At 44.5% G+C, this 16,104-nt stretch overlaps 1 protein-coding gene across 1 annotated transcript in view; it reads left to right on the forward strand.

Annotated features, from left to right (window-relative positions):
* Window positions 1-8,627, forward strand: part of LOC135198173 (phosphoribosylformylglycinamidine synthase-like) — a 210,516-nt gene extending 201,889 nt beyond the window's left edge. Inside the window, 3 exon segments of the mRNA XM_064225692.1 lie at window positions 5,808-5,936; window positions 8,396-8,443; window positions 8,446-8,627. Coding sequence (XP_064081762.1) covers window positions 5,808-5,936; window positions 8,396-8,443; window positions 8,446-8,591 — 323 coding nt within the window. The 3' untranslated portion in view covers window positions 8,592-8,627.
* Window positions 8,628-16,104: the final 7,477 nt, after the last annotated feature.

Below are 16,104 nucleotides of genomic sequence, written 5' to 3' on the forward strand. Positions count from 1 at the left end.
ACAACAAGGTCGGCTCGGTGCTCTCCCAGCTCTCCAGTTCTGTTACGTCTTCCGGCCAGTCGATCCAATCGCTGGCGGAACGGCTGGCCGCTCAGGAGAATGCCATCGCCGGGATTCAAACCTCGATCGCGGCAGGTTCCCCTCTATCTGTGCCACCTTCTCCTCTTCCAATGCCAGATTCCAGCCAACTGCCGGAATTCAAGGCGGCCAACCCTTGGAGGATCGCTTTGTATGCCCCGTTTGTCAACGGAATGTTGACAATCGAAGGCATAGGAACTCGAAGGCGTGACGACTTCGAGTTCCACCTCAGAGACCTTCAACCACCATTCATTGGCTACGTCCGACTAACGGAAGCAGCGATGATGAGAGAGGACAAGGTTCCCAAGAAGGGAAACCCCCCCCCCCCCCCCCAGTGATCCATTCCGATGGGAACAGGCACAGCCAGACTCTAATGAGAAGTGGAGGAAGGGGGGTGTGAAAACACCCGCATCACAGCCTTTAGGAGTCCTTTCACCATTTTTTACTCCGGTTGGAAGGGACTCCGCTACCACTGACCCTTAAGGTAGTGGAAGCAACCTTTCACCGGCCAGCCCTGAAAGACGAGCCCCTACCTCAACTACGAGAGACGGAACCCACCTCTCTCTTAGTCCCAGGCTCCGAGACGTACTTCGAGGGGGCAGTTCCTACTTTCTCAGTAGGAAAACTAAAGGCGGACTGTGCCACCTCTCTCTTTAGTGAGAGACTCCCCAGGTTGTCGGACTCCCTCATCCAGATGGAGTACGACGCCTGGACTAGGCTCGCGAGATCCCTTTCTCCATGACTATGACGGAGATGAACGGCGCTCTTGTATACCAACAAGAGCCGTTATTAAAGTTTTTGGGCTAAAGGTCTGCTGCACACCAATGCAGTGTGACCTTTACGACTTCCACATAGCCAGGAGAATTGTAGGAAGCACGTTCTGGCGGAAGCTACTATCCGCCATGAACCTAATAAACTGATTGCTTCCTCAATTGGGGAAACAGACTCTTTCCAGCACCAGTAGTAGCAGAAGTCCTTCATGAGGCTTCTAAGGTTAACCAGTGCCTCAAAGTCAGGTGGGGACTGGTAGCAAAGCGGAGGCAGGAATCTTCTGGTCTAACCAAGGAAACAAGAAGAAACCAAGGAAGTTCTCTCCCTTCCAGCCTTCTCAGCAAACGTTGGTTCAGGTAGTCCCAGCACCACAAGGGCAAACCATCGTCGAAGGGTCAACAACAATACCTTGTTCTGACCCCTCAGTCCCAGCAATCTCAACCCTACTTCCTTTGCTGTCTCGCCAGCCTACAATTCCAACTATGAAAGCCAGAACTTCAGGCTTTCAATAGGTTTGCGAGAGCAGCAGAGCAAGAGGTGCCTCTCGATTCAGAGGATCCGGCAGGGTGCTAACAGAGGAAGAGGTTTCCGAGGAGCAAGAGGTGGCCGCCCCTCTGCAAACCAGCAGTGAGAGTCCCAAGGTAGGAGGGAGGCTGTACCTCTTCCGCCAGCGGTGGGGGTTCAGCCCTTGGGCTCAAAGTATAGTAACAAAAGGACTAGGTTGGAGTTGGTTAGAGGGCCCTCCTCCAACCAACAGATTCTATCAAGCACCAACAACGGAATGGTAGAGTATACCGAAGACCTCTTCTCAAAGGAGTAGTCTCAAGAGTCAACAATTTAAAATTTCAAGGATGCTGTTCAGCGTGCCAAAGAAAGACTCGGTAAACCGAAGAATCATCTTAGACTTGTCCATCTGAACTTATTCATTCATTGCGACAAGTTCAGGATGCTGGACCGTTTCGCAGGTACGGACCTTACTTCCCCGTGGGGCCGTCACAACCTCTATAGATCTTACAGATGCCTACTATCATGTTCCATAGCCAGACACTTCGTCCATTCCTAGGCTTCAAACTAGGCAACAGATCCTACTCCTTCAAGGTAATGCCATTCGGGCTCAACATAGCCCCCAGGATCTTCACCAAATTGGCGGCAGCAGTAGGTGGCAAGAGCTAAGGAAACAGGGAATAATGTTAGTGGATTATCTGGACGATTGGCTTATTTGGGCAAAGAACCCAAAGAATGCAAAGAAGCAACGGTCAGAGTGATCAAATTCCTAGAACATTTAGGTTTTCAAATAAACAAAACCAAGTCCAGACTAACACCGGAATCTCGATTCCAGTGGAGGCCCTCAGTGGACTTACAATCGCGCACACTATCAATTCCGTCATGAAAAGGAAAGAAATTGCAAGAGCTACAAAACAATTTCTCAAACGACAACAAACATCCAGGAGGTGCCAGGAGAGGATCCTGGGCTCACTCCAGTTTGCATCAGTCACAGACGTTCTGCTCAGAGCCAAACTCAAAGATATAAACAGAGTATGGCGCTCAAGAGCGAATTGCAGATCACGGGGGACAAACTGCCTCTATCCCAGAAACGATCTTATGGAAAAAAAAAAAAACGTCTCCGTCCTGGACGGAGACAAAGAATCTTTCAAAAGCAATTCCTCTACAGTTTCCACCTCCATCATTAGTGATCCACACAGACGCCTCACTAACAGGGTGGGGAGGATACTCCCAGTACGAAAAAGTTCAAGGAACTTAGTCGTTAACATTCCGCCAGCTACATATCAATGTACTGGAGGCCATGGCAGTATTCCTCACACTGAAACTTTTTTTTTTTTTTTTTTTTTTTTTTTTGGCTTCGTCCGCCCAAGAACTCACATTTCAAATTAGTTTCTGGACAGTGCAGTAGTAGTACACTGCATCAACAGGGGGGCGGATCCAAGTCAAGCCACTGAACCATGTCATGATAGCCATCTTTTCTCTGGCAAACAAAAACAAATGGCACCTGTCAGCCACTCACCTGGCAGGAGTCAAGAACGTAGTAGCAGACGCTCTATCGCGCTCCGCTCCGTTGGAATCGGAGTATGACGCTGGACAGGAGTTCATTCAATTGGATCAGTCTAGAAGTCCCCGGACTCCAAGTAGACCTCTTCGCCACGGAGTCAAACCACAAACTCCCTTGTTACGTGGCACCCAACCTCGATCCTCTAGCATACGCTACGGATGCAATGATCCTCGATTGGAACGAATGGAAGAATATTTACCTCTTCCCTCCGGTGAACCTTCTCATGAAAGTTTTTAGGACAAACTCAGGACATTCAAAGGCCAAGTAGCTCTAGTAGCTCCCAACTGGCCCAAGAGCAATTGGTTCCCTCTACTCCTAGAGTTGAGACTCCGACCACTACGGATTCCCAACCCCAAACTAACCCAGTTAGTGCAAACTCAGACTGTGTCCGCTTCCTCAAGAATTCAGAAAACCCTAACTTATGGATTTTCTGAAATTCGCAGCCATGAGGAATGCAGAAATTGATCCCCAGAATATCTCATTCTTGGAATCAGATAAAAGAGAATCTACTCTCCGGCAATATGATTCATCTGTCAAGAAACTAGCAGAGTTCCTTAAGTTGTCAAATTCTCAAGTCATGGCAACGAACCTAGCCATAACTTTCTTCAGATCATTGTTTGAGAAAGGCTTAGCAGCAAGCACTATCACTACGACCAAATCAGCTCTTAAAAAGATCTTCCAATTTGGTTTTAGCATAGACCTTACGGATTCGTACTTTACGTCCATACCAAAAGCTTGTGCTAGATTAAGACCATCAACGAGACCTAAATCAGTCTCTTGGTTCCTAAATGATGTCCTCAAACTGGCCTCGGACATTAACAATGACTCTTGCAATTATATATCCCTCCTGAGGAAAACCCTATTCTTATTAAGTTTAGCCTCCGGAGCTAGAATATAAGAACTGTCAGCTTTATCAAGAGAACCAGGCCACATTGAGTTCCTCCCCTCAGGGGAAGTCCTCTTATCCCCAGATCGCCATTTCTAGCAAAAATGAAGACCCACAGGACAGATGGTCCTCGTGGAAAATCCTACCACTACCTCAAGACATTTCCCTTTGTCCTGTCAACTCATTAAGAGCCTACCTAAGCAGAACAACTCTGAAATCTTCAGGCCCATTGTTCATTAGGAAGGAAGGTGGTACATTATCCCTAAAAGGAATCAGCAACAAATTTTATCTTCATTAAACAGGCCAATCCAGAGTCCTTTCCTCGGCCCACGATGTTAGGGCGGTGGCCACATCTATTAATTATTTCCAACACATGAATTTTGACGATCTTAAGAAGTATACAGGCTGGAAATCTCCGACAGTTTTCAAACGGCACTACCTAAAACCCTTAGAAAGCCCTCAAATTTTCCAGCAGTGGCAGCTGGAAACACAGTTTCTCCTGATTCTTAATTTTTACTATAACTTCTTGTAGCCTTCCCTTCTACCTGCCCCATTGCACCCTTATTAGTTTAGTCGCCTCCATGTATTGGGTACCTTGAGTTTGCTTTTGTTCATCATTCTAATTGGATTCAGTTCCATTCTTTTGTATATATCAACTTATATCCTGTCTTTGCCTAACCTGTTTTGTTATTGTTTGTTGTTAGGCTAACTAATTTTAAGTTATAACCCGTGTTTTAGGGCTTATACTTCCCTTAGGGTAAGACTGTAATTTAGTTGATTATTATACTATTAACTTACAAGTGTTTAACTTTTACCTTCTTAATTTATCCGTACTGTTCCTCAAGCTGGTGTTTAGCATTCTCTGGTACTATTTCACAGGCCGACACAGGTCAAGCCCAGAAAAGGGATTTTGACGAAGGAAAAATCTATTTCTGGGCAACGACCTGTGTCGCCCTGTGAAACCCCACCCTGTAGTTAGATTATCCTCACCCAGCTTACCCCAAGCTTGGAGGCTATCTTTAGGAATGACGTCTCAGGCGTCGGAGGCGCTCACGGTAGTAGTAGACCGGGAGCTGTAGCACGGCTCCTCCATAGTTCGGGGTTTTGTCGAAGGAAGAAGCTAAATGGCAAGGGACCTCTGGTAGTGATTCCACTCGCTCCTTACTATACCGACACTTCTATAAGAAGTGAGCGAGCCATTTATCTTGGCATTATATTGTTTCTTTTTCTCATAGGATGAATAGCAATATTTATCCTCAGAAATAGTATCAAAGGAACCATTTCACAGGGCGACACAGGTCGTTGCCCAGAAATAGATTTTTCCTTCGTCAAAATCCCTTATTTAATAAAGTGGTCTGATGTGCTTCTGTCATTGTTTTTAATACATTGTAATTTTTAAAAACTCTTAATTAAATTACATATACATACTACATATACCCTTATTGCCAGTGAAAGCCCTAGAGAAGGGTATGATAGCAAATTTAATGATAAAAAAAAAAAACAATTGTGCTCTTTACGTCATAACACAACTGCAATTCCTTGTTTATTGTACACAACATATTTCAGGGAGTCTGACAGTTTGCATAACAGAAAACAGAAGAAACAACATTTTAGTTACCAAAAACCATATCTACAGCCAAGATATCCACCCCACAAAACATCCCTTTCCCCAAAAGTGACATTCTTATTTCTTCAGAGATTTAATCACTTATTGGCAGTATTGAGGCCCACCTTTGGTAAAATGTTAAACATCTACACAAATTTTGTAATTCTGCTAATAATCACACAAAGAGTTGATAAACTACCAAAAATAAAAGCACCTTGTCACTGGTAGTTAATTTTGGGAATTACGTAGTACAGTCTTACAAGATATTTGATTTTTAGTAAGAAGCTGGGCTTCTAGAGCTTTTCATAGTTATTGAATTCTTTAATCACAGTGATGTCATATTTTTCAAACTTGTTTGCATTATGAACCTGTTTATATCACTATAACTTTTTTTTCAGGGCGATTTGTCTATAGTAGTAGCAATGTCTTGGCATCCCTGACCTCCAGTAGATGCATTGCTATGCGCTACATAGATGATGAGGATCAACCAACAACATTATATCCCTTGAATCCAAATGGTTCAGAAGGTTGGTGTAATGTTCCTGACATTTTTTTAAAATTGTTGAACTTTTATATTTTTTACTTGTGTACTTAATTAATAAGAAAAGAATGCATTGTTTTTTGTTATTGCCTGATGCCACAAAAATGAGGAAAAGCAATTGATTAAAGCCTTACTTAGCAATGAAATTAGTCTTGCTTCAAATATATTAATTCAGATCTCCACCGCTTTCAGTCTTAACAAGGCAGAGAGGAAATTGCATTTATCAAAATCATAGCTATGGAAAGTCCTAAATCTGACTTTATATAACTATTAAACTTTGTTCCTTTCTATCAGTTATAGCACTTTTTATTCATTTATCATCATACATTTTGTCTACAACTAACCCTATCATTGTTAAAATTACTTTTGGTTTTATAAAATCGGTCTTAAACAATCATCACTTAGTGTTGTTTGTTTAATTTGCCAATCACTTCTCTTGATAGCATCTTTCTTTCTGTCTGCTTGTTTTTTTGGTGCTTAAAAGACCAATTTAATTCCTATATCTGTGTGCCGAGCACTTCACCATGTAAACATCAATAAAAGGTTGTTTGCAGCAATCTTTCTGCCTAGCTTCAAGTTTTGTGCTTTGTATTTTCTTTTTCATGTCTCTTTGGTCTCTTTTCACAAATCTATCTAAATTCATTAACTGTGCCTTGTTCCATTTTATTGAAGCTAAGGTTCTGAGAAGACTCATCCACAGATTTGCTGTGCAGTTTTGACATGTAAGAAATTTGTAGATTTTCTAAAGGCATGAATTCTCTTGGGGGATGGAGAAACCTGAAAACTCAGAGTCCTCACATCCCAAACAGAGAATCGTCTGAGACGGAACCAGCTGACTTTTTGAAAGTTGACGAGAATGCCTAGTTCTTGTACTAGATGAATTGTCTTTGTAATGTCCTCCATGCACCTCCTCTCTGACTATGAATGATGTAACCAGTCATCTGAGAAGAGGGATACGTTTAGCCCCATCAGATGTAACCATTTGGTGAGCTGAGCAAGGACTTGCATAAATACTTGTGAAGTGGTTTGAAAGGCCAAAGCATAATGCTCAAAGTTGCTATATGTAGTATGATGATTTGGGAACAACAAATAGACAGTTGTAAAACCTATCTGATTGATGTCCTTTACTTCCTCGATGGCTCTCTTCTCGAGGAGTGTGGCCACTTTGTTCGCCAGTGCCAAAAACCTCTCCGAGCCTACTGAGTAGGGGGTCAACACGGGGTCAACACGGTGGGCATGTATGTTGTGTACACAATGGGTGGTTTTTCTCTGAAGGGAATTGAATAAACCTCCTTGAGCACTGACACTATCCATTCCTACACTCCCCTTTTTCTTCACTCCTTCCAAAAATGTAGAGGCCTTGTGCCTAAAGGTGCAGAATGAAGGACTAACCCTCACTTTTGGACAGACGGCTTAGTCAACGACTTTTGAAGGTCGAGCCGAAAAAACAAAGGCTCGATCATGTTCTAGACTGGTCTTTGATTTTGCTACATCAAAAAGGCAAAGTCTGAAGGGGAGAAAAACATTCCTGGTGCTTGGAGGAATCGGATCCCTAGGGGCGTTTAGAAGAATGAACGAGAAGATCTTGAGTGCTCGTCTTCTGAAATCCGAAGAAATATTATCACCGTCGACCTAGGGAATAGGTGTTGGTGGTTGAGAGGAGAATATAAAGAAGTGCACACTCTGCGGAAGAAGTGACACTTTTTGTCATAAATGAGCAGCAGAGCTCTCTCTTCTTCAGGATACCTAATGCACAGAGTGTTGATGCCAACTTGAGTCCCATCCCGTATGCCCGTATACGTATATGAGGGGATGTTCAAGCCAATCAGTCACTATGTCTTCCGGTAGGGAATATAGTTCTTGATTTTCTGGGCCAATGCACTCCAACCAATCCAGGAAACTCAAAGCCTCAAAATCCTTAAGAGGTTTTATTTTAAGATAATCTATCTCTATAAGGAGAACATCACTTTGATGCGTTGAAAGCTGACCTGCGCGATGAGTCTATGAGACTTGAGAAGTCTCCCTGGGAGGAGGCAGCCACTCCCAGAGAGGGAGCTTCCCCTGTTTTTGTAAGGCCCACCATTGCTGTAAGAAAAATTTTATATTGATTGATGTCAGTAATCTACAGAATATGTATGCAATTTGCCACATCATTATTTGTTTTGGATATTTTTACTTTTATTTAAAACTAATTGACTAATAAAGTAAACACTACCTGTATTATTTCCAGAGTTCATAATACATATTGGGGTGAATATACTGTATTGTTTTAGTTGAGAATTGTTATTTCTTGACTAAAAATCTTCAATGCTCAGAATTCAAGAATAAAACAGTGTTCATTTAGCTAATTTTGAAAAGTCTAGTAACATTTTGGTTTGCTATTTGTATTTCAAGTTTTCATTATCATATAGGTAAAGATGTTTCAAGCCATATTTTTTTTCAAAGGTGGAGTAGCTGGCATAAGCTCACCATGTGGACGGCACTTAGCACTGATGCACATCCAGAACGTTGTGTCCTTCGATGGCAGTGGCCCTATATGGCAGAACCTTTAACAAGTTCTCCGCACAAAGAATCTCTGGCTGCCCCTTGGGCAAGACTGTTTCAGAATGGATTTAATTGGTGTCTTGAAAATAAAGACTAATTCACTGATTAGTTTTGGAAAAATGACAGGTTTCTTATTCTTCTCTGAAGCTATTTGGAAAATATGGACAGTGAGAACATCTGAATTTGTTGTATTTTACTTCAATTGTGTAATATTTTCATAAGCTTTTTTGCCTTATGAGTACCTATTACATTTAATGGTACTGCACATTATTGCTGCATTTCTTACTCTAATTTTTTTTTTTACGTTAAATGTTATGTAACATCTGAAATATCTACTAAGGGAATGAAAATAAGTACATGTATTGAGGATTTGAAATTTTCCAAAAGTCTCATAAGCAGGGTTTCGTATTTCATGGAAGTTATATTTACTATTTACCATATAGATTTTGTCATGTACATACTATGTACCTTTTATGTTTATGTAGTGTATAATTATGTTTTTCTTTTTATGAATGTGATTATATTTTTGCTCATAATGTATAACTCCTGGAAGTTCTACCATTGAAATGAAATTCAGTATTAAGGGCTAGATAGTTTATCAAAATGTGAATTTTATTTCAGATAATAAAATTTGTTAGTGATTTTGCTAGTTTCTTTTTACTATTCAATATAAAATGAGTATGATTGTTAGCCGTCTGTCTACGTATGAAAATTGGACTTTTGTTCACTGTGCTGTATAACTTGAGCATCTTACTCAGATAATAAAATTCAGTATAGATACAGTATTGTGGATTAAATGTTTTATTCAAAGCTATTCATAAATGGAATTTTCTTATTCCAGAAAACCAAATTTGCTTATAATCTTTAGCGCATTTCTCTTCTAAATCAAAAATATTGCTTTAAAATTGTGTCACAAAAGTATGTAATTTGCTTCTTGATATATGTCATAGTTGTACTACTTTAATTTTGTATTAATTTTTATTAAAGTATTTTTGTAGTACGTATTTCTTTTTAAATAATAAGCTCTTGCCTCAGCTGTTTGTCAATCTTTGATTATTGCAAATGGCTTTGTATTGCACGAGACACAAGTTCATATTATAAGTATAGTCCAAATACTCTACAGAATAAATATTTTTCAAGTTTAATGTCTTGTGATTTTACAAAACCACAAACTTATGATCAAGGTAGCAAAGTACGTATGTATTTCAGCATTAACTTGATTACCTTAAGCTCCTGTCTGGCCTAGCTAGCTAAGTGATATTACTATAGTACTATAAATCACTTGAGAACAGTAAAAGTTATAAGAAACTGAATGAAAAATAAAAACAAAGAACACAATGCTGCTGGTTACTGAAGGGAAACTGCAGAAAACCCCATGTACCAAACAATGTAAGTGATATGAGAAGTCATTAAGGTCTTCCTCCTTGGTAGATTTAGGGTGAAACATTTTCTGACTGTTCAAACAACTCAAGTTGAAAGTTTTGGCTCAATCGCTTTATCTTCTTGAAGATTGATCATGCTGCATTTAGAACCCACATTCAAAATGCCATGGCAAAACAAGTCTCTCAGCAATTCTGAGATAACCAACAGAGCTGCTGAACAATAAATGGAACATACCAAGAAAACTATGAGAACTGGATATTTTCGAACTGGTTTGACTCAGCAATGGTGCTTTCAATGACTCTCATGATCATCAAAACAGTAATAAAACTGAAGATCAGATGATGCTGGGTAATAGGATGGATTGGGAAAAATTATATTACATGATAAGGCAGATGAGGACTGGAAAGTGACAAAGGGTTGGATAGCTCATTACTGGACAATACCAAAAGATAGAATGTCAGAGTAATACGTACTGAACATTTATTTAGCTTAGGATACTGTTCACATTCTGCTGACATTCTCCAAGATATCAAACTGCAATTTCTGTTGAACTTGTATGATATTCTAAAACAAATTATCCTTGGGACAACAGGGGATTCTCGAGAAACTACAAATAGCCTTTCAAGTCTTTCATCAATACAGCCTTGCAAAGGTCAACCAAGAAGCCAGTCACTTCTCATCAAACCCCTACTACCTTAACCAATTTAAGGGCCTTTTATCAGATACTGGGCTGCTAAGTTCTTGCACACTAGCTGATAAGGCTGGAAGTTTAATTTGATTCAATAATTTCAGAGCTTACATGAACAACACCCAAACAATAAACTTTGTCTTTAATAACTTCCATTACTTTTAAAAGCTGTCTGTTTGCTAGGTCATTCTGCTGGTTTCCCACAGAACTCCTTGATTTTGGCTGTTCAAATAGTACAATATCACTGGTTGAGTGTTCTTATCTTTGGGTGCACACTCATGGGTGAGTACTGTGCTGTTTCTGTAGACCATCAGTCATGAATTAGTGAAACTGCCTTCTAATACATTTCCTCTAACAGAGCTATGGTTTGATACTTAACTGTACCTGCTGTAAAACCAAGGCTTTTGGTCAAGACTATATTTACAGCAGATCTTTAATCAAGTCAAGCTGTCAATACTTTCTAGATCTGCATCAAGTTCCAGTCAGCCAAATTATTGACAATACAGGCGGTCCCCGGGTTACGACGGCTCCGGCTTACGACGTTCCGAGGTTACGACGTTCCGAGGTTACGACGCTTTTTCTTAAATATTCATTGAAAAACCCACCCTGGGTTACGACGCTTGTTCCTAGGTTACAACGCTGACGCTTCCGACGCTCCGAATTAACGACGCTTTTAAAAAACGCATACTATGATAAGAATCCTTTATAGTTTAGCACAGTATATTAATAAAAATAAGTTTTTGGTTAGATTACAACAAGAGGTTATGATGATTTTCGACACTTTTTATGTCGTATTTTTTAAATTTTTTTAGTGACGCCTCATATGTGGAATTAGTTTCCGAGCAAATGAATACACTAGCTTGGGATGAGCAGTTTATAACAGTCCAAAAGCGCAAATAATGAAAAAATCATTGCTTGTTTCCAGTATACATAATTAACAAAACTAAGTTTGTTCCGACACGGCATACAAACCTTTGGTCTTTTACAATAGGAAGGTACTAGCGGCAGCTGGATAGGTCGTAAGCTTTCGAACAAGGGGTTCGGTAGTTAACTGCTTGTCCGACAGGTGCGCGCGCGCGACTGGGAGGTAAACAAATCACTTTTGCTTTCGGCCTGCTGGCGTGTGGACGTGTATCATCGCTCTCTGCCCGCTTCATCGTCGTTGCTTTCGCATGGTTGTGTTTTTCTTTTTCTATTTATCTAGTGAAACTGAATTGTAAGTACAATCATTTCATATTTATTTCCATTGAATTCAATGGTGAATTAAAGGATCTTGGTTTCACCACGCCCTCCGATTACCCGAGTGCCGGGACTGAAGGGCGTAAGTGCGGGAATTCATTTTCCAGAAATGATCCTCGTATTGTGTATGCTCGTGCGAGGGCGGGAGAGCGCTCGCTCCGAGCGTATATTTTGGTTGGAAATGTGTAGATGAAAATCGTAAGTAAGTGCTCTTTTCATTTATATTTTTTTTTTTGACCTGTATGCTCGTTGCCGAGCGAATGCGCTCGGCACGAAAACTTATTCTGTATGGAAGTGGAATCGCAAGTACAGTATTCTTTTTCATTTTCATAGATATTATTTTGATTGTAGCAATACTCATTTTGGATCAGTTTCCGAGCTTACCCGGAAATTGATCCTTTCCCCTTTTTATTTGAATGAAGTGAAATCGCAAGTGCAGTTCTTTTTCATTTTCATATTTTGTTGAGATTGCATTGTTTACTTGGATCAATGTTTCCGCTATTTCCCGGGAATTGATCCTTCCCCTTTTTATTTGTATGAAGTGAAATCGCAAGCGCAGTATTCTTTTTCATTTTCATATATATTTTGATTGCATCAATTCATTATGGATCAAGGTTTCCATTCATAATCGGGAATGGATCCTTTTACCCTTGCGCTCGGTACCGAGGGCGCAAATGCGCTCGATCCGAGCCCTTATTCATTGTGAAGTGAATCGTAATGCAAGATTCTTTTTCATTTTATTCCTTTTATTATTGATTGCATCAATATTTATTTGGTTCAAGTTCCGCTCAGTCAGGGAATTGATCCTATGCCCTTGCATTCGGGCCGAGGGCACGATTGATCTCGGGCTCTTATTATTATGTTGGGTACATGGGTGCTGTGCGGGGGTGGGAACGAGACCCCCCCCCCCCCCCTCCCCCCCCCCCCCGCTCAGCTCCCACAGATGGCCCTTCCCCTTGGGGGGGGGAGGTTATCTGCGTTCTTCTCCTCGCCCGATTCGTCGAGCGCGGGGGAGGGCGCTCGGTGCCAGATGTACAATTGTATTCGGGGTCTTCCACTCGTTCGGAGAGGGCTCACCCCCCCCCGCGCGAGGGGACTTCCCCCCCACTAATCGCTACTACTGTTATTTCCGCAGGTGCTACTGCCACGAGGGTGGACCTTGGTGAGGTATGGGCGTCCTTCCATTTGCAGGGCGTGCTAGTGTCCAGGGTGCGGTTCTATGTCTGGGCCTACCTGCGGTCACCATGGTAGTGGTGACCACGCTCCAGGACGAAGTCCCTCCTCACCTGGTGTACTCGCCTCACGTGGTAACAGTCTTGCCTACAGCCGCTGCGACGTGCCGTTCGCCGTACCGAGAGGGGGGCGTGCCGCCGCCGCTCGTGGTTCCGCCGCGCTGCCGCGACCACACTTCCGCTGCCCTAGAGCTCGCCCTGGACCTGCCGCCGGTTACCAGGATGTTGCTGGCTGCTGCTCCACTTCCTGTGTTTCCGGTGCTGCCTGCCGTACCTGCCGATTCTGGGCTGACTGTCCATGCAGTTGCTGCGCTGGTTGTCCCTGCCGTTGCTGCGCTGGCTGTCCCTGCCGTTGCTGCGCTGGCTGTCCCTACCGTATGCTGTGCTGGCTGTGCCTGCTGTTCCTGAGATGCCCATACCTGCTGACTTCGTCCTGTTCGTGGTGGTACTACCCCAGACTTTGGGTCTGTCTGTACAGGTGCGTCCGGGCCCTGTGGCTTCGGCTACAGCAGCCCCGGCTCCGCCCTGGATAGCAGATCTTACGTCTGTCCTGAGGAAGCTGACGAAGAAGAGGAGGAAGGTGTCGTCGTCGTCGTCGTCTTCATCTTCTTCATCGTCGTCGGCTGCCGCCTCTTCCCCTTCAACTTCTAAGGCTTCACAGCCGAGGAAGAAAGAACGTTGCCTCCTCCCTCCTAAGAAGTCTCCCTCGGGAGCTTCTCGGGACCCGTCTCACCTCGGTGGGACGGGAGGGTTCCTTCCGCTGGTCCTCCTGCTCCTTCGGGAGCGGGGCCCGTCTCTTCTTCCGCAAGGAAGAAGACTACGGGACCAGAGGGGTACCGGCTAACACCGGTACTCCTCGCCTGGTGTCAGTGGTTCTGCCACTGCATCAGGGTCCGTCTCGGCCTCTCGTTCGCGGGAGGTACCGAGTGTACGGTCGCCTACCAGCGACCGTGCAGCCAGGAACCAAGACCTCTGAGTCCGCTCAGCGTCAGGTTCACGGCACGGGGGGCGGAAGACTGGTGACAGCCGCTCACGCGACTCTCACCAGACCAGCTCTCGCTCTCGTGGCGACCAGCTGGCTACCCGGGCTGACGTGACGGTCCACGACCGGCCACGGGCTGAGGCTGGGAAGAGGTCCCCCGTTCCCCGGTGCTAGCCACGGCTGGAACCAGCGATGTGACGTGCCGTGAGGACAAGGCACCGGTCTCACTGTGACAGTGGAGCCTGCAGGTCGCCTGACCGTTCGCTCTCACAGAGAGCGATTGGGTACGGCACCAGCACCAGCTCTTCTGACACTTGAAGATCAGGGGCCGCTGTGCTCAGTCCAGCCGTTCTCCACAGCGAGACGGTTCGACCAGGCCTGCAGCTCGATCGCCACCGCGGTTGACGATCGCCTGCAGCCCTCCAAGCCTGCTGGTTCTGCCAGCGAGCGAGGAGGGAGCGTCAGGTCTGCCTCTCCCGTACCTTCAACCTCCTCGGGTTACACCGGGAGGAGCGAGGTATTGAGGAGTGATCGTGAGGGGTGCGCCCCTCATGATCCCATCACGACGCCCTACGTGCCCAGGCACGGTTCTTGGACCGGACCAGGACGTATGCGCAAGTGGATGGAGAAGACCGAGAGGGCTCCGCTGTCGCTTTCCCCCTTCTTAGGGGGGAAGGAAGGTTCTCGGAATATGCTCTTGTTCGAAGGGCTTAATGGTCCCACTCTGCAAGATGCTGTGACTTCCGAGATCCAGAGGAACTTTGCCGAGGTTATGGCGCTGATTCGTCAGCACAACGACCTCGGGGGAAGGATCGCCGCTCCACCAGCAGAGCCACGTCTCGGCTCGGAGTCGTGTTTTGGGGCCCCGAGAGGGAACCCAAATCGACGGTGGGGGTCTGCCGCGATCGGAGCTTGCCGACGTGTGTTGAACCCAGAGGGTAGTCTCTCGTCTCCGGACAAGAAGGCTCTCTCAGTTCGGCCGGTCGAACAAGCTACTTCACCTCCTCTACTGCGACAGAGGCGTTTCATACGTGTCTTCGGACACCGTATTTGAATACCCCTTCGGTCCTCCTGAGGTTTCGACCTCGACGAGGACTGGAATGAGTCGGAGGACGGTATCGGCTCTCTCCTGTCAGGTGTCGATCAGCCCCACCCAGACGACGTTCACAGTGGCGGCAGACACTTACCTACAGTATGAGTTTCGTACCCTCCCTCGAAAACGTTTTCTCCTGACGATAACGTCCAGGCTCTGAGAGGCCATCGCCGTAAGGCGATGGCTGCTCCTTTTCTTCTCCAACTGCTAGTTCCGCTGGGAAGGCGAGCAGTATCCAATTCCTCCCCCATTCCCTCTCTCCTTACGGCTACGAGGGAAAGGGGAGGGATCCTACAGAGATTTCTCTCTGTAAGATCCCACGTTAGGGGCTGCGCTAACCGGGGGGACCTTCGGGTCCTACCTGACGTAAGCCCCGGTCATTGATGAGGGATCCTGCCCCTTTCTCGATTTCTACGGGAATCGAGAGGACCACCAGCAGATATCGTTTGACGAATTCGGTGGGGGGTTTTCGCAGAGTGCTTAGAATTTACGGAATTTCTAGCGCACTCAGAGTGTTCGAGTTTTTTACGATCTCCAAACACTTAGGCGAGACCACGGTCCAAAGTGAGCGAGAATCCCCGATAATTGTTACACGATAATCGGGAACCTCGCTTATGCTCGAATTCCTGTAATTTCTAGCATTTGGAAGAAGACTGCTGCGGAAAGAAGAGTACTCACAAGTAGGCGATTAACCTGGAATAGAGAAGAACGGACGGGAACTTCCAGTTTGGCTTGAACTTTCGTCTTCGGTATTCTGTTCACCATTGAAGCTTTCCTTTGGGAAAGACTTCTCCTTCACTCTCTTGACTAGAGAACGAAGCGGTCGATCTCCAATCCTTATTCTCATTCCTCGAGAGGAAAAGAATTTTAGGATGGAGGTCGTGGTACAGAAACCTACAAATATACTACGTATATTACCCTCGCGACATGATTCTTTTAACAGTTGAATTGTCCGGGGGTAGGCGCATACCGTAGTTAACTATGGTTTGTGAC

The sequence above is a fragment of the Macrobrachium nipponense genome, chromosome 21, assembly GCF_015104395.2.
Source record: "Macrobrachium nipponense isolate FS-2020 chromosome 21, ASM1510439v2, whole genome shotgun sequence".
Classification (NCBI taxonomy): domain Eukaryota; kingdom Metazoa; phylum Arthropoda; class Malacostraca; order Decapoda; family Palaemonidae; genus Macrobrachium; species Macrobrachium nipponense.